A 24,708-nucleotide genomic window follows, 5' to 3' on the forward strand; every position below is an offset into this window, starting at 1 on the left:
GGTTTGGGAGTGGGCTCCAGGCTGGTTCTGAAAGGCAGCCAGGGGCACCATCTCCCAATCTAGAGCTTTCTCTTCCCTTTTAGGCATCTGGGGCCTTTCCCCTTCCTGGTGAACAGTCCTAACAGGGCCCTTCACACTGCGGGGCAAACAATGAATAAACTGACCTTCTCCTAAGGACTACCAGACAGGATCAGTTTTACTGATGCTTCCTTTTGTTTCGGGCGCCAATATGGCTTGTTGTCCATCCATCCAGTCCTCACTTAAATTTGTGACATTTTGTTCATCATGGATTTTTTTTTGCATTAATTTTTACTAAAATTTTAAAAAATATTTAACATATTTTAAAACATTGCATTAAAATATTATTTATCTTGTTACTGAGTTCCTTGGCACTCCCTTAACTTTTGCCCCTAATGATGGAAACTTCAGCTCTAACCTTGTGAGGGGAGAGGTGTATTTTGGGGACAGACTGTGCCTGCTTCCTTAAACCTGTGACCTTGCTAATGGGAACTTCTCTCTGCCCCCACCAGAGGTCAGGATAAAGTTCTCAGCCTGGTTCCAACTCATCCACTCTCCCACCCCCATTTCCATGGAGCTCAGGAATGACCCCAAATCTTTGAAATCCTTTCGGTTCAGCTTAATTCCGTTAAGTATTAGTCAACGGCAATATACTAAGTGCCAGGCAAGTACCTGGTTAAGGCCGGGAGTGGAGGAAGATGGGCAAAGACGGGAAGAGTCAGAGGGGCAGAGCGCGCTGGGGGAACCTGGATGGAGAGAGCCTGGGCGGGGGAGGCTCCGGGAGGCGACACGGGGGCGGGACTCCCCTGAGGACTAACCACGGACCCTAAGGCACCTTCTGCGGGGAGACCACGTCAGAAATCCTGTCCAGGACTGACTTCCTGCCCGGGAGGCCCCGCGGCCTCGGGCTCTGGGCGCGGGCCAGCGGGGCGGCGCCGGCGCCGGATCAGAGGCGCTTCCTGGGCGCAGCGCGCGCCGAGCTGCGCGCGGAGGAGCGGGAGGCGCGGGACGGCGCACCGAGGAGGGCGCGTCGGCGGCGACATGGAGGACGGCGTGCTCAAGGAGGGCTTCCTCGTCAAGAGGGTGAGCGCAACGGAGCCTCTCTGGACACGGCCCGGGGCGGGCCCGCGGCGGGCGCCGGCTCACCTGAGCCGCGATCGGGCGGCCTGGGGCCACGCTGGGAGGAGGCGCGTGTAGTGGGGAGAGCCGGGTGGACGGTGGTTGGGGGTGAGCTTTAGATAGAAAAGAGGGGCCAGGGCACAGGCGAGGAGGAGAATCCCGCTTGGCTAGGGCGTGTGGGGTGCAGGGGGCGGCTACTCGTAGTGGACAGCTTAATTAAAACAACTTACTAAAATACGAAGCGTATAGGATTTAAATATGATGTATTAAAACAACGAAAGTGTGTTCAGTAGTCCCCAGCGCCCGTCCAGTTAATGCATCGTCTCCTATATTCTTCACAATAACCCGTGAGCGAGGAGGAAGCTTATGTTTCTTAAGCCCCTACTGTGCACCAGTCCTGGACGTTGTCTCCTTTAATCCTCCCAACAGTCTGACAGGTTGGTGGTCCCACATAACCACCACCCCCCCTTTCTTCAAGGGGAAAACGAAGCTCAAAGAGGTTAAGTAGCTCAGGATCTGGACTAGTGGGTGATGAAACACGATCAAACCCACTCAGGCTGACTCCAAACCGTTTTCTTTTCTTTTTTTTTTTTTAATTTTTTTTTTTGTATTTATTAATTAATTTTATTTATTTATTTTTTTGGCTGTGTTGGGTCTTCGTTTCTGTGCGAGGGCTTTCTCTAGTTGTGGCGAGTGGGAGCCACTCTTCATTGCGGTGCGCGGGCCTCTCACTGTCGCGGCCTCTCTTGTTGCGGAGCACAGGCTCCAGACGCACAGGCTCAGTAGTAGTGGCTCACGGGCCTAGTTGCTCCGCGGCATGTGGGATCTTCCCAGGCCAGGGCTCGAACCCGTGTCCCCTGCATTGGCAGGCAGATTCTCAACCACTGTGCCACCAGGGAAGCCCCCAAACCGTTTTCTGTCCCACTGCAGGGTGGGTATTGTTATTCCTGTATTACAGATGAGGAAACAGGGGTAGAAAGATGAGATCGCTTGCCTAGAGCCCCAGGGCTAATAACAGCCGGGACTGGCACCTCCATCCTCGTTTCTTCCACATCACCCCGTGTGGCCTTTCCCACAGCAAGCAAGAGTCCACACAAAAACTCAACATATAGGATCAAGGTAGAACATGAATGAAAATGCAGCTGCAAGAGGAAATTAGATTTTTAAAAGTTCTTTTAACATTGATGTTCACGCTAAACATTTATGCTAACCCTAACAGCAGAGCATAAAATCTGGGGATGAGCCTTTTGGCTCTTCTGAGTTTACAGCTTTGGGAGGGGGATGGATGAAGAGGGGTGAAGGGATTCGGCCTCCCCTGGCCACCAGATCAACCCTGAGGTCTCAAAGTCACTTTCTGTTCAATAGGAAATGCAGCCATGTTATTTTACACATTATTTGACATAGGAGGGCGGGTGTGTTGTTTGCTCAAAACTGTAAGCAGGAGGAGGTGTAGGAGGCTGTGCCGGATCAAGGGTCAGAGTGGATACAAGCAGGTACAAAATTCCACGCCTGTTTCATGCCACTGGGATTAAAGTGATAGGTTGGTCGCTCACAGTTTGTGGAGGCAGCTGCACCTTAGAGAGACCACCTATGGGGAACTTTTCCTGCAGCTTATAAGGTGAGAGGGAGAGGGGTTTGGGCAGGGGGTTTTGGTGGGCATTGTTGATTGCTGGGATAGCCGAGCCCTGGTAGGGGCCTGTTGAGGACAAGCCCGCGCAGAGGGGCCCTTTGGGGCGTCCCCTTGTTCCTGGGGGTTACCTTACATGATTCCCCACCAACACCGCCACCACGCAGAGTCAGGGGAGGGCTGGAGGGAAGGGAGGATGTGAGTTCTCTTCCGGATGGGCCACCCATTCCAGGGTGGCAGCTAAGGGAGTACAGGGTACAGGGAAGTGAGGACAGTCAACCAGGTCTGGCCCCAAAAGCCCACCGAGGGCCTTGGCTGAAATACCTAAAGCACATTCCAGCCAAACCCAAAGACAAGAGTTTGGAGCTGGAGCCTGACCCTGAGGCAAGCGGAAGCCACACCCTTTCCTACAAGGCGGGGATGGGGCCCCTGGGGCCCCTGCCCCTGCTAACAGCCCCTGCCTCCTGATCAGTCGGGCTTTCCCTCTCCCCCATTTCCCCTCTCCTCCTGGATGGCAACAGCAGCCCCCGTGGCCACTGGAGAAGGTGCAGGGCTGCGACGGTGGGATTCCACAGATTCAGGGGGGGTTTACGGTCCAGAAGTGGGGCAGGGCCCAAGCTGGAAACCCAGAGTACAGAACAGTCATCACCAGTGAGGGCAAAGCAGGAGACGGGCAGGGGCATGATGGATTTGGCTCTTAATCCAGCCCAGACAAGAAAGAAGCAAAGCTCCCGACAGAAATGCAGAGTGCTCACTTGGCCTGGCTTTAGAAGGAGGGTGAGGGGGAAGGAAGGAGGATCTGTGTGGGTTGGACTGCTTGTGCTTTAAGAAGCAGCTGAAGCACTGAATCAGGCATTGCTGCCTGGCTCGTACCTCAGAAACAACACTCAGAAAATGACATGGCAGTGTCAACACGCTTTGGCCTAGAAATTTCATTTGTAGGACTCTATCCCCAGGAAATGCCATACAAGCTTTAGGAACAAAGTGTTATTTCTGTAGTGAAAAAACTGGAAACTACCTATATGTCCCCCCAAATAAACAAATGATTACAAGTGAATTACAGTTATGCAGATGTTAAAAATGTTTATAATATTATAATCCAAAGAGTAAAAATATAAATGGTATGAGTAAGGAAAAAAATTTGCTTGGAAGAAAAAAGCAAGAAGGCTAGAAGAAGTTTCGAAAGCTAAAGGTCTCACATCAAGGTGTTCGCAGGGCCATACTCTCTCTGAAACCTGCAGGGGAGAATCCTTCCTTGTCGCTTTTGTTTCTTGTATTCGCAGGCTGTAAAGGAAACACGCAGATTTTTCCTTCCTGTGTAGGAAAAACCTAGTTCTTCCCCACTGTGTGTTTCTCTATCCTGTGGGGTTTCTTTACTTTTACACAGAACACTTCACTTCTGACTCTTCTGGTCACCAAATGTGTGGAGGTTTTTCCCTACACCAAGCAATTCTCTGCAACACCCAGTGTGTCCTACAATTTAACTCAGTGCTGATGCTATCTACTCAGAGACAGCGTTAGATCCCACAGCATAAGAGCTCAGTCCTACAAGACTGCTTGCCCAGCCCTCCCCCGTGCCCCAACACACACACACACTTCAGACACCAGTCAAAAGCCCCGGTTGTCACCTGTGCTCTGACCAACTGGCTATAGATCAGAGGTTCCAGGGAAACACTTAACTTATGTTTACCAGCTTATTAAAGAATGTGATAAAGGAAAGAAATGAGCATCCAGATGGCAGAGATGTGTAGGGCAAGGTATGTGGGAAGGGGCCCAGAGCTTCTGTGCCCTCTCCGAGTGTACCACTCTCCCAGCACCCCTGTGTGTCCCCCAACCTGGAAACTCTCCAAATCCCATATTTCTGGGATCTTATGGAGGCGTCATCACGTAAGCATGATAGATTGTTAACTCCATTTTCAGCGCTTCTCTTTTCTCAAGAGAATGGGAGCGGGGCGCTGAAAATTCCAAGCTTCTAATCATGGTGTGGTCTTTCCAGTGACCAGCCCTCACCCAGGAGCCCACCCAGAGTTGCCTCATTAGCATAAAAGATACTCCTGTCACCCAGGAAATTACAGGGGGTTCAGGAGCTCTGTACCAAGAACCGGGGGCAGAGAGCAATATATTGCATTTTCTGTTATCTCACACAGGCACTCCTTGCTGTTCCTTGACTTGTAGATGCATCATTCTATCTCTACCTCCATCATCACATGACTATCTTCTCCCTGTGTGTCTCTCAGTGTCCAAATTTTCCTCTTCATATAAGGACACCAATCATATTAGTGTTCTTAGGGCCACCCTAATGTAGTATGACTTCATCTTAACCTGATTACATCTGCAAAGACCCTATTTCCAAATCAGGTCACATTCACAGTTCCCTGGGGTTAAGACTTCAATGTTTCTTTTGGGGGGACATAATTCAACCCACAACAAATACCATCTCTGCTACTTTGGGGTTGTAGGGTCTTGGGCAAGACCTTTCTGGGCCTCAGTTTCCTCATCATTAAAGTTAGGGAGTATAGTATAGGCTTTTTCAAAGGGTCCCCCAGCTGTAACATTCTGTGCTTCTTTTTTTTAAATTAATTAATTTATTTTATTTTTATCATTAAAGTTAGGGAGTATAGTATAGGCTTTTTCAAAGGGTCCCCCAGCTGTAACATTCTGTGCTTCTTTTTTTAAAATTAATTTATTTATTTTATTTTTATTTTTGGCTGCGTTGGGTCTTTGTTGCTGTGCGCCAGCTTTCTCTAGTTGCAGAGAGCAGCTAGTGGGGGCTACTCTTCATTGCGGTGCGCGGGCTTCTTATTGCGGTGGCTTCTCTTTGTTGCGGAGCACGGGCTCTAGGCACGCGGGCTTCAGTAGTTGTGGCACGTGGGCTCAGCAATTGTGGCTCGTGGGCTCTAGAGCACAGGCTCAGTAGTTGTGGCGCACGGGCTTAGTTGCTCTGAGGCATGTGGGATCTTCCCAGACCAGGGCTCGAACCCGTGTCTCCTGCATTGGCAGGCGGATTCTTAACCACTGCACCACCAGGGAATTCCCATTCTGTGCTTCTTAAGCCCAGTCCTAGGGTTACATCCCAGCTTATGGACTCTCCTCCTTCCCCCTAAGGGGGCTCTAAGCCATTCGTGGTCCAACTGGCCTCTGGTCCCAGTCAGCCACTTACAGACAAGGAGCCTGGAGAGGGAGGAAGATTCCCAGGTGAAGGGAAGCCTGGGTTCTTTTTCAGCTTATACCACTGTATTTTTGGCCTCTGACACCATTTGCCTGCTGATTTTGGATGAGTCCCTTACGCCCTCTGATTATGGCGAAGCTTATCTGAGAAGCAGGGATAATGGGGCTTTCCTTCCCATTTTGTGGATTATTACAGTAACCTCCAGCTGAGCTGGCCGCTCCGGTCTGGCCGACCTTACTCAGCTGTTCTGCCCCGGTGTGGTCGGTTGATCTTTTTAACATGAGAACCTACGCTTGTCATCCTTCTGCTTAAATGTCTTCAGGGACTCCCCTCCGGCCACAGTGAAGTCACCAGCTGTTCCGAGTTTTCTACCTACATAGTAGATTCTATCTCATCAGCCTTTCTTGGATTGCTCTCCTTTGCTGTCAGTCTGGATTCTTAGCTGCTCATAACATGGTCCACTCTAGCAAGTTTCAACAGAAGGGATTTCAGAGAGAATAATAAATATCAAATAACTCAGGAATATTTGGGAGGGCCAGGTACCATACAGCCAGAGATGATGCAGCCAGACAAAAATATCCAACAGCACCACCAGACGTTTCTTGTGGAAACGTCCCTGCCGACACTGTTTGCCACTTGTCCCTGGTAACTCTGGGGACTGGGTGTCAGAAGAACCTGTCCTTCCACCACTATCCTGCCACCTTGGTGGCTGCGAAACATGCATCAGTGCCCCATGCACAGGACTGGCAGCAACCCGGCCACCTCCCTGTTCCTTCCTGCCATCGATTCTGCGAAGTGTAGCATTTTGTCCAGGAAACGTAGCCCTATCTCTATTGGTTTGTTCTGCTCAACCTCTGTCGGTTACACTTCTCTCCCTAACATCTCCAGGCCCCTTTCTCCTTTCCGGTTGTTTTAGTTTATTAGGGCTGCTATAACTACCACAGACAGGACCACCTAAACAACAGAGATTTATTGTCTCACAGTTCTGGAGATCGGAGTCTAAGGTCAAGTTGTTGGCAGGTTTGGTTTCCTCTGAGACCTCTCTCCTCGGCTTGTACATGGCACCTCTTGCTGTGTGCTCACATGGCCTTTCCTCTGTGTGCATGCCTCCCTGACATCTGCGTGTCCAAATTTCCTCTCCTCATGAAGACCCCAGTCAGATTGGATTAAGGCCCAACTAATGGCCTTATTTAACCTAATCACCCCTTTAAAGGCCCTGTCTCCAAATACAGTCACATTCTAAGGTAGTAGGGGGTTAGGGCTTCAACATATGAATGGGGAGGGGGGGATAATTCAGCTCAGAACACCTATGTTTTAAGGTTTAAGACTATTTTGCCCCCTCCCCTTCTCTGCCTCACACCGGCCCCCATGCCGGAGCCACACCTGTGTGCCAGCAACTGCCTTTACTGCTAATGCTGCGCCAGGACCCCCTCTGCAGGGATTGTTGGGCGAGGGGACTTGAGTCTGGGCTATGTGGTCTGGCGTAGACCAGTGCTCACACAGTCAACTCCTTCGACAATTTTCGGTTCCCTAACACAGTCAGTACACGCACGCTGAGCGTGGAACAGAATTGCAGCACCACAGATGTGAGAACTGAAGGGGCCTTTGAAATTAATAAATGCTGGGTCAGGAAACCAGTGAATCGGGGACAGTGATTCAGATAAAGTGCATCTCTCTTGGTTAGAATCCAGCCCTAATTGGGCTCTGCTCTGGGAAACATGCCAAGAAAGTCACTTTCATGAGCGTATACAAAATCATTTCATTCTGATTCTTCAGCAGACATTCTCCCATCCACTGTTCTGTTCTAGAAACGGACTCTCTGCCTTCACCTGACTATCCTGTCCACTGGCTGCATGACCCACCTGAGAGCCCCCCAAACTCCCCTGCCTTTTAGGCCTGTCACAGCAGGCTAGGTAAAAATGTTAGGGTCCTTAACAATTTGTGGCTTCAACTTTACAAATTGCCCACACTCTTCAAGTAGCAATATTCTTTTTTTGGAGTATATCCTAAGGAAAAAAAATTAAGAGATGCAGATCAAAATTTATGTGCAAGGATATTCATTGCAGAGTTATTTATAATAGTGAAGAAAAGAAACAACCTCAGTTACAAACAACAGGAGATGGACAAGGAAATGATGCATCCACCTAGTGGTCATTAAAAGACATGTTTTAAAGAAATTTAATGGTGTGAGAAGATGCTTGGCAAAGTCAGCAAAAGAAAAACTAGAAAATAAAACTCATATATGTAATATCCTGATTTTTAAAAAAACTAGAAAGTAAAAACTAAAAGGGAAAAAGACTGGAAGGAAATACAAAATGTTAACAATGGCTGTCTCCTAGTAGCAGGATCTTTTCTTCTGTTGACTTTGCAGTTTCTTTCAAGGCTTATAACCAGAAAAAAAGAACAAATGGGAACTAGAAAGTCAATGCCAAAGGTCTTTGTTACACACTCAAAAGAGATGACAAAGAGATCCAAAGCTCATGCTTTCTTCATGAAAATGAAAATAAAACATATGATTCTGAACTGGATCCTTTGGCTATTAAGGACATTATTGGGGTAATTGGTGAAACTTGAATGGAGTTTGTGGAACAGATGGAAAATAATATATTCATGTAAATTTCCTAATGTTGATGATTGTATTGTGGTTATGTTGGAAATACCCTTTTTATTTTTTGGTAGGAGTTACACAATAAAATACTGAGAAGTGATTGGAGCTTCATCACGTTAAAAACTAACTCTTAAACACTTTTGTAAAAAAGTTTATAATTTTCTTCAGCTTTTCTCTGAACTGAAACTATTTCAAAGTAAAAAAATAAAATTAAGCTAAAAAAGAGAGATAATGCTGTCCCCTTATTGGAGAGTTGATCCCATGGCACAGTCTGGTCACCTGTGCCATGGGCCACCTCTCCCTGGACACCACGTTGTCCCCTCGGCCACCTCACCTCAGGGTTCTCCTGTCTGTCCTCAGGGTCACATTGTCCACAACTGGAAGGTGCGATGGTTCATCCTTCAGCAGAACACGCTGCTGTACTACAAGCTCGAGGGGGGTCGGAAAGTGATCCCTCCCAAGGGCCGCATCCTTCTGGATGGCTGCACCATTACCTGCCCCTGCCTGGAGTATGAAAACCGACCAGTAAGTGAAGGCCCCCACTTCCCAGCTCCTCCCTCCCACTCCCCGGACCCTCCCGTCTCTGGCCTCTTTGGTGAAGGTGGTGTGGGCCATGGGAAGAGCTGAGTTACTGAAAAACCTAGACTCAAATCCTGGCTGCATCACGTACCAGGCATGTGACCTTGGGCAAGTAACTGCATCTCTTCGAGCCTTAGTCCCTCATCTATAAAATGGGATAAAATAATGACACCTGACTCTCTCTCACGGCTGTGATGAGGATCATAAAGGTAATGGTGGGTCAAAACACCTTGTAGGCTAGGAGACACTACATAAATGTGAATAATTACTGCTACTTGGGGTTCAATAGGATGACTTTCATCCCCCGAGGGGTATGTGTTCCAAAAGTCTGGGGCAGCTTCAACTCTACCATCAAAAAAGAATCTGAATTAATCATTTACTGAGGGCCCATTAAGTGCCAAGAAATTTGCTGGGCTTGGAGGTGTCAGGGAAGAAAATGGTAAGATTGCTTCTTTCAGTTAATGATCTTATTATGAAAGCAAGTGATTAACAGAAAAACATTCAGAGTTCCAAATGTTGGTACAAACATTATTAGCCGCAGAGAACACTGTATTGCTGAAGGGGAGGAAAACGCCATCATAGGCTGTCTGCTCAGGTACAGCTGTGAGAGGGATAGAGGTTTGGGCAAAGATCTGAAAGAGGAAAGAGGCAGAGGTTCCAGGCAGGTAGAAGGTCTTGGGTAAAAGTGAAGGGACAGTTAGGGATAAATTTGGAGATGAGGATGGCCACTGTGGCCAAAGGGTATGTTCACTGAAGGAGTGGTGGGAGATTGGCTGGGGCCAGGTACAGGTAATAGGGAGCCATTGAAGGTCTTGACTGAGAGAAGGGGCTGGTGAAAACTCTCTTAGGAAGACCAAAATGAGGACCTAAGCTCAGTTCCTAATAAGATAACTAGTTCCATAAAGAAGGGATCTTACCATTTTCTTCTTTCTTATCATGTTTTTCTTCTTTGGCTCTTCTAGACAAATTGATGAATCTTCTAAGTATAAGAAAATATTAATGACAGTGAGTTCTGGGTCATGGGTTTACTGGTGTTTGTTTTGTACTCTTTTATAGTTTAAAATTTTTCTCAAATAGAAAACAAAAGGAGCTGTTAAAATAATCAGGCAGGAAATGAGGCAGAAAGAAGGGATGAACATGAGGAAACATTATGAAGGAAACATTGACAGGACATCGTTGACTGGATGTTGAGGGCAAGGGAGAGGGAGGCATTGAATATCATTCCAGCCTAAATAAGAGGCTGCAAAAGTGAAATGTCATTCTGTAATTTCCACTGCAAACCTGGAAATGCCACTGATTAAAAGAGATGGCGTAGCTCTCCGTGGGGGTGGGATGGGACTGCTGGGGAGTGCTGAGCCTGGTGAAAGACTTGGGTCTGCATCTTCTTCCTTGTAGGATCATCAGACCAGACACAATGTCTGGGCACATAGCAAATGCTTAGTAAATGTTTGTTGAATAAATGCTTAATAAAAAAGAAAGATTTACAGATAAGTGAGACAGTTTTAAGAAGACAACCTAGTTTTCTAGGTGCATTTAAGACTCTGGGTCTCAGTAAATTAAACCTTGGAACTTGTAGGTTAACTTTTTCTTGGGGGGGTGGTAATTTTTTAAAATTGGAGTATAGTTGCTTTACAGTGTTGTGTTAGTTTCTGCTGTATGACGAAGTGAATCAGTTATATGTGTACATATATCCCCTCCCTCTTGGACCTCTCTCCCACCCACCCCCCATCCCACCCATCTAGGTCGTCACAGAACACCGAGCTGAGCTTGCTGTGCTTTATAGCATGTTCCCAATAGCTATCTATTTTACACATGGTGGTGTATATATGTCAATCCTAATCTCCCAGTTCATCTCACTCTCCCCTTCCCACCCCTTGTCCACATGTCTGATCTCTACGTCTGTGTCTCTATTCTAGATTCCACATATATGCGTTAATATACGATATTTGTTTTTCTCTTTCTGACTTATTTCACTCTGTATGACAGACTCTAGGTCTATCCACATCTCTACAAATGACCCAATTTTGTTCCTTTTTATGGCTGAGTAATATTCCATTGTATGTACGTACCACATCTTCTTTATCCATTCATCTGTTGATAGACATTTAGGTTGCTTGCATGTCCTGGCTATTGTAAATAGTGCTGCAATAAACACTGGGGTACATGTGTCTTTTGAATTATGGTTTTCTCAGGGTATAAGCCCAGCAGTGGGATTGCTGAGTCATATGGTAGTTCTATTTTTAGTTTTTTAATGAACGTCCATACTGTTCTCCATAGTGGCTGTATGAATTTACATTCCCACCAACAGTGCAAGACGGTTCCCTTTTCTCCACACCCTCTCCAACATTTACTGTTTGTAGATTTTTTGGTGATGGCCATTCTGACTGGTGTGAGGTGATACCTCATTGTAGTTTTGATTTGCATTTCTCTAATAATTGGTGATGTTGAGCATTTTTCATGTGCCTCTTGGCCATCTGTATGTCTTCTTTGGAGAAATGTCTATTTAGGTCTTCTGCCCATTTTTGGATTTGTTTGTTTGTTTTTTTGATATTGAGCTGCGTGAGCTGTTTGTATATTTTGGAGATTAATCCTTTGTCAGTTGCTTCATTTGCAAATATTTTCTCCCATTCTGAAGGTTGTCTTTTCATCTTGTTTATGGTTTCCTTTGCTGTGCAAAAGCTTTTAAGTTTAATTTGGTCCCATTTGTTTATTTTTGTTTTTATTTTCATTACTCTAGGAACTGGGTCAAAAAGGATCTTGCTGTGATTTATGTCACAGAGTGTTCTTCCTATGTTTTCCTCTAAGAGTTTTATAGTGCCCAGCCTTACATTTAGGTCTTTAATCCATTTTGAGTTTATTCTTGTGTATGGTGTTAGGTAGGGTCCTAATTTCATTCTTTTACATGTAGCTGTCCAGTTTTCCCAGCAAACAGACTGTCTTTTCTCCATTGTATATTCTTGCCTCCTTTGTCATAGATTAGTTGACCTTAGGTGTGTGGGTTTATCTCTTGGCTTTCTATCCTGTACCATTGATCTATATTTCTGTTTTTGCACCAGTACCATACTGTCTTGATTACTGTAGCTTTGTAGTATAGTCTGAAGTCGGGGAGCCTGATTCCTCCAGCTCCATTTTTCTTTCTCAAGATTGCTTTGGCTATTCGAGGTCTTTTGTGTTTCCATACAAAGTGTAAAATTTTTTGTTCTAATTCTGTGAAAAATGTCATTGGTAATTTGATAGGGATTGCATTGAATCTGTAGATTGCTTTGGGTAGTATTGTCATTTTCACAATATTGATTCTTCCAATCCAAGAACACGGTATATCTCTGCATCTGTTTGTGTCATCTTTGATTTCTTTTATCAGTGTTTTATAGTTTTCTGAATACAGGTCTTTTGTGTTGTTAGGTAGGTTTATTCCTAGGTATTTTATTCTTTTTATCGCAATGGTAAATGGGGTTGTTTCCTTAATTTCTCTTTCTGATCTTTCATTGTTAGTGTTTAGGAATGCAAGAGATTTCTGTGCATTAATTTTGTATCCTGCAACTCTACCAAATTCATTGATTAGCTCTAGTGGTTTTCTGGTGGCATCTTTAGGATTTTCTATGTATAGTATCATGTCATCTGCAAACAGTGACGGTTTTACTTCTTCTTTTCCAATTTGTATTCCTTTTATTTCTGTTTCTTCTCTGATTGCCATGGCTAGGACTTCCAAAACTATGTTGAATAAGAGTGGCGAGAGTGGACAGCCTTGTCTTGTTCCTGATCCTAGGGGAAACGCTTTCAGTTTTTCTCCATTGAGAATGATGTTTGCTGTGGGTTTGTCATATATGGCCTTTATTATGTTAAGGTAGGTTCCCTCTATGCCCACTTTCTAGAGAGTTTATCATAAATTGTTGTTGAATTTTGTCAAAAGCTTTTTCTGCATCTATTGAGATGATCCTATGGTTTTTATTCTTTAATTTGTTAATATGGTGTATTACATTGATTGATTTGCATATATTGAAGAATCCTTGCATCCCTGAGATAAATCCCTCTTGATCATGGTGTATGATCCTTTTAATGTGTTGTTGGTTTCTGTTTGCTAGAATTTTGTTGAGGATTTTTGCATCTATATTCATCAGTGATATTGGTCTATAATTTTCTTTTTTGTGTGTGATATCTTTATCTTGTTTCAGTATCAGGGTGATGGTGGCCTCGTAGAACGAGTTTGGGAGTGTTCCTCCCTCTGCAATTTTTTGGAAGAGTTTGAGAAGTATAGGTGTTAGCTCTTCTCTAAATGTTTGATAGAATTAGTCTGTGAAGCCATCTGGTCCTGGACTTTTATTTGCTGGGAGATTTTAAAATTACAGTTTCAATTTCATTACTTGTGATTGGTCTGTTTATATTTTCTAATTCTTCCTCGTTCAATCTTGTAAAGTTGTACCTTTCCAAGAATTTCTCCATGTCTTCCAGGTTGTCTATATTATTGGCATATAGTTGCTTGTAGTAGTCTTTTATGATCCTTTGTATTTCTGTGGTGTCAGTTGTAATTTCTCCTTTTTCATTTCTAATTTTATTGATTTGAAACCTCTCACTTTTTTTTCTTGATGAGTCTGGCTAAAGGTTTATCAATTTTGTTTATCTTCTCAAAGAACCAACTTTTTTGATCTTTGCTATAGGTTTCTTCGTTTCTATTTCATTTATTTCTGCTCTGATCTTTATGATTTCTTTCCTTCTACTAACTTTGGGTTTTTTTTGTTCTTCTCTCTCTAGTTGCTTTAGGTGTAAGGTTAGATTGTTTAGATTGTTAGATTGTTAAATTGTTAGATTGTTTATTTGAGATTTTTCTTATTTCCTGAGGTGAGATTGAATTGCTATAAACTTCCCTCTTAGAACTGCTTTTGCTGCATCCCATAGGTTTTGGGTTGTTGTGTTTTCATTGTCATTTGTTTCTATGTATTTTTTTATTTCCTCTTTGACTTCTTCAGTGATCTCTTGGTTATTTAGTAGTGTATTGTTTAGCCTCCATGTGTTTGTGTTTTTTGCAGTATTTTTCCTGTAATTGACTTCTAATCTCATAGCGTTGTGGTCAGAAAAGATGCTTGATACGATTTCAGTTTTCTTAAATTTTCCGAGGCTTGATTTGTGACCCAGGATGTGATCTATCTTGGAGAATGTTCCATGTGTACTTGAGAAGAAAGTGTATTTTGCTGCTTTTGAGTGGAGTGTCCTATAAATATCAATTAAATCTATCTGGTCTATTGTGTCATTTAAAGCTTGTGTTTCCTTATTTATTTTCTGTCTGGATGATCTGTCCATTGGTGTAAGTGAAGTGTTGAAGTCCCCCACTATTATTGTGTTACTGTCGATTTCCCCTTTTATGGCTGTTAGCATTTGCCCTATGTATTGAGGTGCTCCTATGTTGGGTGCATAAATATTTACAATTGTGATATCTTCTTGGATTGATCCCTTGATCATTATGTAGTGTCCTTCCTTATCTCTTGTAACAGTCTTTACTTTAAAGTCTATTTTATCTGATATTAGTATTGCTACTCCAGCTTTCTTTTGATTTCCATTTGCATGGTATATCTTTTTCCATCCCCTCACTTTCAGTCTGTATGTGTCTATAGGTCTGAAGTGGGTCTCTTGTAGACAGCCTATGTATGGGTCTTGTTTTTGTATCCATTCAGCCAGTCTGTGTCTTTTGGTTGGAGCACTTAATCCATTTACATTCAAGGTAATTATTGATACGTATGTTCCTATTACCATTTTCTTAATTGCTTTGGGTTTGTTTTTGTGGGTCTCTTTCTTCTCTTGTGTTTCCCTCCTAGAGAAGTTCCTTTGCTATAAAGCTGGTTTGGTGGTGCTGAATTCTCTTTGCTTTTGCTTGTCTGTAAAGCTTTTGATTTTTCTGTTGAATCTGAATAAGATCCTTGCTGGGTAGAGTAATCTTGGTTGTAGGTTTTTCCCTTTCATCACTTTAAATATATCCTGCCACTCCCTTCTGGCCTGCAGAGTTTCTGCTGAAAAACCAGATGATAACCTTATGGGGATTCCCTGGTATGTTATTTGTTGCTTTTCCCTTGCTTCTTTTAATATTTTTTCTTTGAATTTAATTTTTGTTAGTTTGAGTGATATGTGTCTTGGTGTGTTTCTCCTTGGGTTTATCCTGTATGGAACTCTCTGCACTTCCTGGACTTGGGTGGCTATTTCCTTTCCCATGTTAAGGAAGTTTTTGACTCTAATCTCTTCAAATATTTTCTCAGACCCTTTCTCTTTCTCTTCTTCTGGTACCCCTATAATTTGTATGTTGGTGCATTTAATGTTGTCCCAGAGGTCTCTGAGACTGTCCTCACTTCTTTTCATTCGTTTTTCTGTATTCTGCTCCTCAGCAGTTATTTCCGCCATTTTATCTTCCAGTTCACTTATTCATTCTTCTGCTTCAGTTATTCTGCTATTGATTCCTTCTAGTGTATTTTTCATTTCAGTTATTGTGTTGTTCATCACTGTTTGTTTGGTCTTTAGTTCTTCTAGGTCCTTGTTAAACATTTCTTGTATTTTCTCAATCTGTGGCTCTATTGGATTTCCGAGATTTCAGATCATCTTTACTATCATTACTCTGAATTCTTTTTCAGGTAGGTTGCCTATTTCCTCTTCATTTATTTGGTCTTGTAGGTTTTTACCTTGCTCCTTCATCTGTAACATATTTTTTTGTTGTCTCATTTTTTTTTTTGATGGGTGGGGCTGTGTTCCTGTCTTACTGTTTGTTTGGCCTGAGGCGTCCAGTACTGGAGTTTGCAGGCAGTTGGATAGAGCTGGGTCTTGGTGCCAAGATGAGGACCTCCAGGAGATCTCACAACGATTAATATTCCCTGGAGTCTTAGGTTCTCTGTTAGTCCAGCGGTTTGGGCTTAGTGCTTCCACCACAGGAGCTCAGGCCCAACCCCTCACCTGGGAATCAAGATCCCTCAAGCCACGCAGTGCAGGCAAAAAAAAAAAAAAAAAGCAAAACAGTAATAAAAAATAAAATAAAATTAGAAAAATTAAAAATGTATTAGGAAAAATAAAAATATAAATGAAACAACCACAAGGCAAAAACAGAACCACAACAACAGCCAAAAAAAAAAGAAGCCTGGAAAAGGCCTTGGTGGGGGGTGGAGCTTAGGTGCAGCATGGCTGGAGGGGGTCCCGGAGGACTGAGGTTTAGGCCCAGGGCCCCAGCAGGCTCTCTGGGACTTGAGCAGGCAGGGGAGACACTAGCCTCATTCCCCTCTGATCCCCCAACACCCCAAAGGTCTCTCCCCATCCCTGCTAATCCCTGCTCCATGGGTGGGCTCCTCCAATCTTGAGAACCCCTCCCTTCCCCCAGCCGCCCCTCAGGGGTGCCAGTCCCATCCCACCTCCACTTTTCCTCCCCTCCCCCTTCCCCCCAACATCCTACCCGGTTGCTCGGGGATTCCTCCCGTCCCTTTAGGTTTCCAAGGTCCCTGACCAGTGCCTGGTAGGGGCCCTAGTTGTGAGGAGACATGAACTCCACCTCTTCCTACTCCACCATCTTGACTCCTCCTCCCCTATAGGTTAACTTGTTGACCTGATACCATTTCATAGTCTTTAAGGAACAGTGGAGAGCAGAAGTGCTCGTAGAACAGGCTGGTGATAGGAAAACTTTGTTCTGTGTTTCAAAAAAGGAGACAAGTTGCTAGCTGGAGCTGTGAACTTCTTCCTAATTCTACGTAAAATTCTCAAACAGAGAAAGTTGTCATCTGCCAGTTCATGACTACTTGAGGGGGAATAAGCCAAGAGGAGTCAGTAGGTTCACTAAGAACAAGTTATAAAGTGTATCATCTGTGTGTGTGTGTGTGTGTGTGTGGTTAATTTATTTTTAATTAGGGAAGCTATAAAAAAGTGTGTCTGGATTTCATGTGGAACTTTATAGTCTCTCCTGAGATCTTTTCATTAAAATGGCAAACTACAGACTGACAGGGTGCTGGTTGAACTCATCCTTCCACGATGTTGATGAGTGAATCCATGTTAACTTGGAGGAACGGCTTCATGGTACTCTTTGGGACCGTGAGCCCACCTTGTCTTATCCATTTTTGCTGTTTAGGTGAAGGAATTGATGAAGTTTGCAAGCAAAGCAAGGTGGGAGCTAATACATTGGAAAACAGAACCGGAATGAGACAGAATCCTTCTGTTTTCCAACAGAAGTTGTGAGCCCAGTCTACTCAGATGACATTTAGTAGGATCAAAATGCAAAATCTCACAATGTCTGAAAAAAACCCCTAAATGCCCATTTAAAAGATGGAGGAGATGTGGCCCACCTGAAAAAGACTCTCAGCTGACTGTACAGAGCATCAAGCCCTGAAGATGCCACTGCTAATGAAACCTCAAGCCCGTGCTGCCTTGTACCCCCAGACCTTCCCTGGAGCAGTTTGTTCCATTCCGAGGGTCATATTTTATGAGAATGTTGAACCAACTGCAGAACATTTAGCAGGGCATAAACTGGTTGAGAAAGTTTAAACAGTATCATATGAGGAACGTGTGAAAGACTTGGGATGATTAGACCCGATTAGAAAGAGGATGAAGAGGAGCAGAACTAACAGTTCCTTCAAGGTAGGCCTTAATAGCCTCATATGACAGGTGAAGGAACTGAGAGTCAGTGGGTCCTTTAACGTGCCCAAACGTCCATAGCTAAGTATCCATATCGGTCTGACCTGGAAGCCTGTGCATTTCCCACTTCAGCACAGGGGCTGTCATAGGAGGTGAGCTCAATCTATGTGGTTCTAGAAGGCAGAATCAGGAGCAGAGAGACCAAGTGCCCAGGAAGCAGACCCTATGCTAATGAGTCTGTCCAAAGGGGAAAGGTGGTGAGCTCCCCGTCACTGGAGGTGTACAAGCAAATCTTTTAAAGACCACCAGCTGGGGTGTGGTTGAGTGGTCGGGCATTTGGCAGTCACTGGACCACGTGGCCTCCCAGATTCGCCTTGGTTCTGTCATTTTAGCTGCCCAGCCAGCATTCTCTTGCCTGCTTGGTCTGACTGGCTGTCTTCCCACAGCTCCTCATTAAGCTGAAGACTCAAACATCCACGGAGTACTTCCTGGAGGCCTGTTCTCGAGAGGAGAGGGACGCCTGGGCCTTTGAGATAACAGGAGCTATTCACGCGGGGCAGCCGGGGAAGGTCCAACAGCTCCACATATTGAAGAACTCCTTCAAGCTGCCCCCTCACATCAGCCTGCAGTGAGTGCCTGGGCCCTGCCCTTGCCCTACCTGGCTTGGCTGCAGACTCTTCTGTCTGTGTGCAGCGGGGATGCAGGGTTGGGGTGGGGTTTGGCGGGGGGAGCGGCCTGTGGCTGTTACCCTGGCCTGACTGGTACCACCATTGTGCTTCAGGGCCTTTCACTGTCACTGTCCTGTTTACATTGTTTTCTCTGCCTGGGAGTGGTCCTACCTACCTGCCCTGGGAACCTCTTGGGGCCTCTGCTGCTCCTGCCCCCCTCAGTGTCTTGACACCCTCTCTTCAGTTTCAGCCAGGGTGCTCAGGGCTATGTGACAGCTCCCCAGGAATCTCTGCTCACCCAAGTCATTAGTCTTGTTTGCAGCCTGGGGGCAAGAACGATGTGTTCTGGTAGCGGTTGCATTCTCGCTCTGTGGGATTCTTCATCCATTCATCCATTCATTCATTTATTCATTCATTCAGGAAACAGTTATTGAGTGCCTACTGCATGCCATACATTGCTCTAGGTGCTCAGGAGATGCAAATGAGAATAAACAAAGTCTCATCTCAGGGGCTTTCCAGCCCAAGTACATAAACAGAGAATGAGAAAAGATCTTCCATTGGTGGCAGGAATCATCCCACAGAACAGAAGGAAAACAGTAGTGGAGGTGATACTCTAAAGTAGGGACGGATGAAAGGAGTTCCCATCATGGAATCTCTTACATCAGCCCATCTGCAGGAAATACCCCCTAACCTTCCAGGCAGCAAAACTACCAAAAAGCTCCATACCAGGCTCTGGGATCTTGATTGTGCATCTAGGGTGCGGCTGAACCATGGTGAGTGCAAGGAGGACCAGTGGCAGATGGGTGTGGGTTCAAGTGATGGGTGACTTTGAGAAGTAGCTGGAGGAGTTTGAACTTTATGCAGTAGATCATAGAGAATCATTACTGAACATTCTTTTGTTTCTAAATTAAATGCCACAGCTCATTAGTTCTACTACAAAAGTAATACCTGTCTAGTCTAGAAATATTAGAACATTTAGATGAGCAAGAAGAAGAAGAAACGTCCCCAAATCCTACCTCTCAAATTCTGATGCATAAGGGAATACCCCTTTTTTTGCGATGTGTATCATGCCATGTGCCATGTGCTTTATACCCTTAGCAACGACTCTTGGACCCTCCCTCATACCTGTCAGTGTGACAAGGGTCCCTCTCCTTTGCCTTCCTTCCGTGTAGTCGCATCGTGGACAAGATGCATGACAGCAGCAGCGGAATCCGGCCAAGCCCCAACATGGAGCAGGGAAGTACCTACAAAAAGACCTTCATAGGTGAGCCTCCCCTCTCGGGGGCTGGGCCAGGCACTGGAAACCTGGGGCTTGGTGATCCGGGACTCAGTGTGCTTGACCGGCTTGTGTTGAGGCCAGAGCTGCCTGCCAGCCAAGGGGCTGGCCTGAGATGGCCACATGTGAGTGCGGCCACAGCTCTGAGCAGCAGGTGGGGCCTTCGGTCTGCTCTAGGGCAGAGCCCCAAGGCTATGCCAGGCTGCCCAAGAGGTCAGGGTCAATGAGGTCACAGCCAAGCACCCTGAGGAAGCTGGTCTGGAGCCTGTCATCTGACGGGCGCTGCCCTTGCCCTGATGCAGGCTCCTCCCTGGTGGACTGGCTCATCTCCAACAACTTTGCAGCCAGCCGTCTGGAGGCTGTGACCCTGGCCTCCATGCTCATGGAGGAGAACTTCCTTAGGCCGGTAGGCACCCGAAGCACGGGAGCCATTCGCTCTGGGGATCTGGCTGAGCAGTTCCTGGATGACTCCATGGCCCTGTACACTTTTGTAAGTTAAGGAGTGGGTTCCTGTTGCCACAGGGGCAGAGAGAGGAAGAGGCAACAGGGTGGGGGGGGCGGGGGTCCACAGTCACGGGTGAGAGGCCAAGGCTGGGGGAACAGCTTCACCCCAGGTGGAGTGGGTTTTCTGTATGGAGGCTTTTCCTTTCCCCCGCGGTAGCCTCCACAGCCTAGAACTAGGACCTTTCGGTGACAGAGTTCTTGCTCTCTCCTTCCCGCTAGGCTGAGAGCTCCAAGAGGAAGATAAGCTCCAAGGAAGAAATCAGTCTCAGCACCGTGGAGTTAAGTGGCACAGTGGTAAAGCAAGGCTATCTGGCCAAGCAGGTATGGCCGCCTTGGAGGGGGGAGCAGATGGGCAGTTCTCAAGCTCGGGGGAGGCAGGAATCCCCACAAAGGGCGGGAAGGGCTGAGACTGCCAGGGGCACTAATTATCAGCAGAACCTGCTAAAGTCAGGGTCCAGTGGTAGCCACCAGGAGCAAATCAAGGGGCATGCACGTGTCCACTCATGCATACACGAGCCCCAGACAAGGGGGCGTTCCGGGAAAAGTGCACACAAGTAGTTATCGCAGCATTAGAAAACAATGCCTATGTCACTGCCCAGTTCACTTATTTGTCTGGAAGGGCATTGCCTACTGGTTGGCATTTTGCCTTTGCTGGCTTTCTGCTCCCTGAGGCTTCCTGGAGTCTCTGCCAGCTTTTGTGGGACTCTGCCTGCCCCCTTGAGAAGTATTTTCTCCACCTACTTCAGTAGGTTGAAGGTGAAATTCTACAGTGTAATCTCCGTGTTTAAAAACTGACCATGGCCACTGCTCCTACCATGTTGGGAGAGCGGCCACGTTAAGCGGGGACAGCCGGGTCACAGTCACACCTGCGGCATGTCCACCTGTGCCTGCAAACCAAGCTGCCGCATCCCGGCACCTGAGGTGTAAGCCAATCTCCTACACACCTCTTGTGTCTGTGCGCTCCTGACACGCCATGTGAATGTGTGCGTCTGTACAACGCTGCTCAGCACCGTTCCCATCTTCTTGGAGCACTCGTTGTCATTGTCACCTGCTTCTTGCGTATCAGGATCCCCTTCTGCTCTTAGATTGCTTACTGTCCACGTAACTGCCTGTTTATTCCAAGGGCTCTGCTTCTGCTGGGCCTGAAGGGAGTCTGGTGAGGGGAGGTAGTGAGGTCCTGGGAGAGGAGGAGGGTGTGGGAGGAACTCGGGGTGCTCCAGGCTAGAGGGCTAAGGAAGCTTTGTGATCTAGGGGTGAAGCCACAGTCACACGCATGGCAGTATCTTCCATGCTTAGATTTAAACATATAATTGATTGTTTCTTACTCTTTTTTTTTTTTTTTTTTTGCAGTAGAGTTGATTTACGAGGTTGTGTTAGTTTTTGGTGTCCAGCAAAGTGATTCATTTATAAATATATATATACATATTCTTTTTCCTATTCTTTTCTATTATGGTTTATTACAGGATATTGAATATAGTTCCCTGTGCTATACAGTAGGACCTTGTTGTTTATCTGTTTTATATATGATAGTTTGTATCTGCTAATCCCCAACTCCTAATTTATCCCTCCCCCACCCCCTTTCCCCTTTGGTAACCATAAGTTTGTTTACTACGCCTTACTCTTTTTCTGATGTAGAATGCCAAAGTGGTTTTCACTGTATATAAGTGCACATATATATACCTGTAGGCATAGGTTTGTTTTCGGACTAAGTTGACGCTTAAAATTTGGTGCCCTTGGGTTCAAGTTTGCCTGTGAGTTCTTGGTCCAGTTGAAACCTGTGACCTCCCTGTCCTCCGTGTGCCCTGAGTGGTGTCCAGGCAGTGCTCCCCCCTTCTTTCAGTGCTGATCCTCTTTGGCTGTGTCAACTAGGCTAAAGGTGACAGTGCTGTTGGTGAAGTGTCACTGAGCCGTGAAGCCCATGACACGTCACTGCAATCCCCAGGTCTCCAGGCTCTTTTGAGAAAGTTGTTCGTTGGAGCAGGCTGGCTGGGAGGTTCGAGGTTCCGCACTGGAGGCACGGAGGTGGGAGGAAGTGACTGAGAGCTGTCACCGATGAGCCTTGCACCCTCTCTTTGCCTCAGGGGCACAAGAGGAAAAACTGGAAGGTGCGGCGCTTTGTTCTGAGGAAGGACCCCGCTTTTCTGCATTACTACGACCCTTCCAAAGTGAGTGCCTTGTCATGCTCCCAGACACGTCTCTCCAGAGCAGGGCAGGCAGCTGGCTTCACCTCCGCCCTTCCTCCCAGCATCCCTACCATAACTCCCACCCACTATGCCGTTCCTTCCACAGTGCAGGCTACCCCTCGCAGTCTGATCACTCCTTTCTTTCATCACATTGTTGCCTGCTCAGTGGATCCTGCTCAGTGGATCTACATTGTTTTGAGAGGAAAAGCGTCTTTCAGTTTCTCCAAAGCTGGCTGTGTGCCTAGGGAAGGTGAGGTGGGCTGATAAAGAGACTCCTAACTGGTGCTTTCTAGTCTCTTTTCACCCCTTTCCACCCAAAGAGTCCATGCATTCTGCCCCCTCAACCTCATGTCCCCACCAACGTTTTGAAAGGTTTCTTTTACCATTTAATATTTAAGCCATAATTCTTGAGTTTCAGATAATAAGTATTACTGCATGCTGGGTTTGATCGAATTCCAATCAGAAGAAAAGAAAAATGTCCTTTTAGTCAGCCTGTTCAGCCTTGTCTTGGTAGATGTATTCGTTTTTTGAAATAAGAATGGACGTTCCTCCCTTGCTGAGCTTCAGTCAGGAACCCCACCCTAAGCTGAGAAACTGAAGGAGGTTGAAAGAGCCTCCCACCCCGGGACCCTGCTAGACCACAGGGAGGGCCGAGGGACAGGGAGGGGGGTGGCACTGCCGCAGCTGGCTGTGGAATGAAGAAGCCCAGACTTCCTTGCTGGTGTAGACAACTTGCCATGTGATGTCCAAGTTCAGCCTCAACTGCTGTTACAAATGACTCTCACAGACTACTTTAGCAGGCTGACTGCGGGTGGTTATAGATGAGAGGGTGACTCTTCTTTTTTGTGCCTTCACACAGTTCCTAATCAGGTCTCCTTTCCTTTGCAGGAAGAGAACCGGCCAGTGGGTGGGTTTTCTCTTCGTGGTTCACTCGTATCTGCTCTGGAGGATAATGGCGTTCCCATGGGTAAGGGGCAACTTTGGCCCTGGCCTGATCTCGGGGGCCTCCCTCCTGTGCTCTCAGTTAACACTCTGCTGATGAAGGACTAAGCTGTGAGGGCTGATGGGCTTTCTCAGCGAGACGATGAATAGTGTGAGCTTTGAAGCCAATTAGAGAAAGGGCAAGTGGGGTGTTCTTAGTGTGTTAACAACACAACTAAATGACCCTTGTCTTTAATATTCTTTCCCATCCTTTTCTGTGCTTACTGGCCCATAGGCTTCCACCTAAGAACAGTAGCTTACAGTAGTGCTTAAGGATTGACAACACACTATTAGCACACTAATTTCACAATAGACAGTTGAGGTAGGAGGATAGTATTCTTAACTTATGGATGTAGAGATTGAGGTTCAAAGAAGTTAAACAATTCAAGTCAAATCCCACATCTGTGTCTGGTTTTAACATAAACATACTGGACTCTTTGATGTGAGTTAGACTGTAGACCTGTGGTTTGCATAGGGGGCAGGCCAAGAGGGCTTCCAAGAACGTCCAGACATAGCACTGGCAGGCCTTAAGGCACAGGTGAGGGAGAGGGGATGGACCAGAGGAATAGAGGAAAGCACACATCTGGTGGGATTTCCTAACCATACACATTTATACTAAGAAATACTTCATGATATGTGTTTTTGTCTGTGTCTCAGTTGACTTTCAGCTACTCCCAGCTGAAAGCAGACATGGATGTTCACTCGCTGATTTTTTTTTTCTTCCTGCCTAGGGGTTAAAGGGAATGTCCAGGGAAATCTCTTCAAAGTGATTACTAAGGATGACACACACTATTATATCCAGGCCAGCAGCAAGGCTGAGCGTTCAGAGTGGATTGAAGCTATCAAAAAGCTAACGTGACAAGGACCTGAGGGAACGGGATCAGGATTCCTCCCTCTTAATAGATGACACAGGATTTCCTGGAAAATGGGAATGTGTTAAGACTTTTAGCTTTTTCTATTTTGTACTGCTTTGGAGTGAGATTGGTGAAGTTCCTTAGATTACAGTCGGTAGTGGTGCTATTTCCGTCCCCACCTTCAAAGTTAACATGGAAATGCTAGAATAGACATTAGGCATCAGCATCTTGACTTCTGCCCATCATCACAACCAGCCATTCCTTGGGTACCAAAGTAGGTTTCCCTTGTCACACTAACTGGCCACGTTGTAATACTAAATAAAACACTATAGTCTCATGGTGGTGCTCTCTGAAATGCTGTCAGCAACTCATTCTTTGGAATGAATAAAAATTGATATTTGTTCCTGGCTATTAGAATTCCTATACCAAGTTTTAGTTTTCAAAGGTTTTTCATGCTTAAGGCTATACGAATTATTAGACAAGCTGATTATAAAAACATCTCAAGTGATCTGTCACTACAACATGCCTCATCTTAA

General features: G+C 45.8%; 1 protein-coding gene across 2 annotated transcripts; it reads left to right on the forward strand.

Moving 5' to 3' along the window:
* The first annotated feature begins 953 nt into the window (after positions 1 to 953).
* On the forward strand, positions 954 to 24,527 carry PLEK2 (pleckstrin 2). Of its 2 annotated transcripts, XM_082386670.1 has the most exons (9): positions 956 to 1,101; positions 8,902 to 9,066; positions 18,153 to 18,334; positions 19,547 to 19,638; positions 19,953 to 20,140; positions 20,374 to 20,475; positions 22,236 to 22,319; positions 23,226 to 23,304; positions 24,050 to 24,527. In XM_082386670.1, the coding sequence occupies exons 1-9, from the start codon at positions 1,060 to 1,062 to the stop codon at positions 24,175 to 24,177; spliced, it is 1,062 nt and encodes a 353-aa protein (XP_082242796.1). In that variant the 5' UTR covers positions 956 to 1,059; the 3' UTR covers positions 24,178 to 24,527. The 2 variants fall into 2 exon arrangements, with proteins under 2 accessions (XP_082242797.1, XP_082242796.1); XM_082386671.1 differs by lacking the exon at positions 22,236 to 22,319 and having other exon boundaries at positions 954 to 1,101.
* Positions 24,528 to 24,708: the final 181 nt, after the last annotated feature.

The sequence above is a fragment of the Balaenoptera borealis genome (genome assembly GCF_965194805.1).
Source record: "Balaenoptera borealis genome assembly, chromosome: 3".
Lineage (NCBI taxonomy): Eukaryota > Metazoa > Chordata > Mammalia > Artiodactyla > Balaenopteridae > Balaenoptera > Balaenoptera borealis.

Coding starts and splice junctions, on each gene's coding strand:
- PLEK2 (XM_082386670.1), top strand. CDS start 1,060: ATGGAGGACGGCGTGCTCAAGGAGGGCTTCCTCGTCAAGAGG. Junction 9,067..18,152: donor TGGAGTATGAAAACCGACCA/GTAAGTGAAGGC, acceptor GTCTTCCCACAG/CTCCTCATTAAGCTGAAGAC. Junction 18,335..19,546: donor CCCCCTCACATCAGCCTGCA/GTGAGTGCCTGG, acceptor CCTTCCGTGTAG/TCGCATCGTGGACAAGATGC.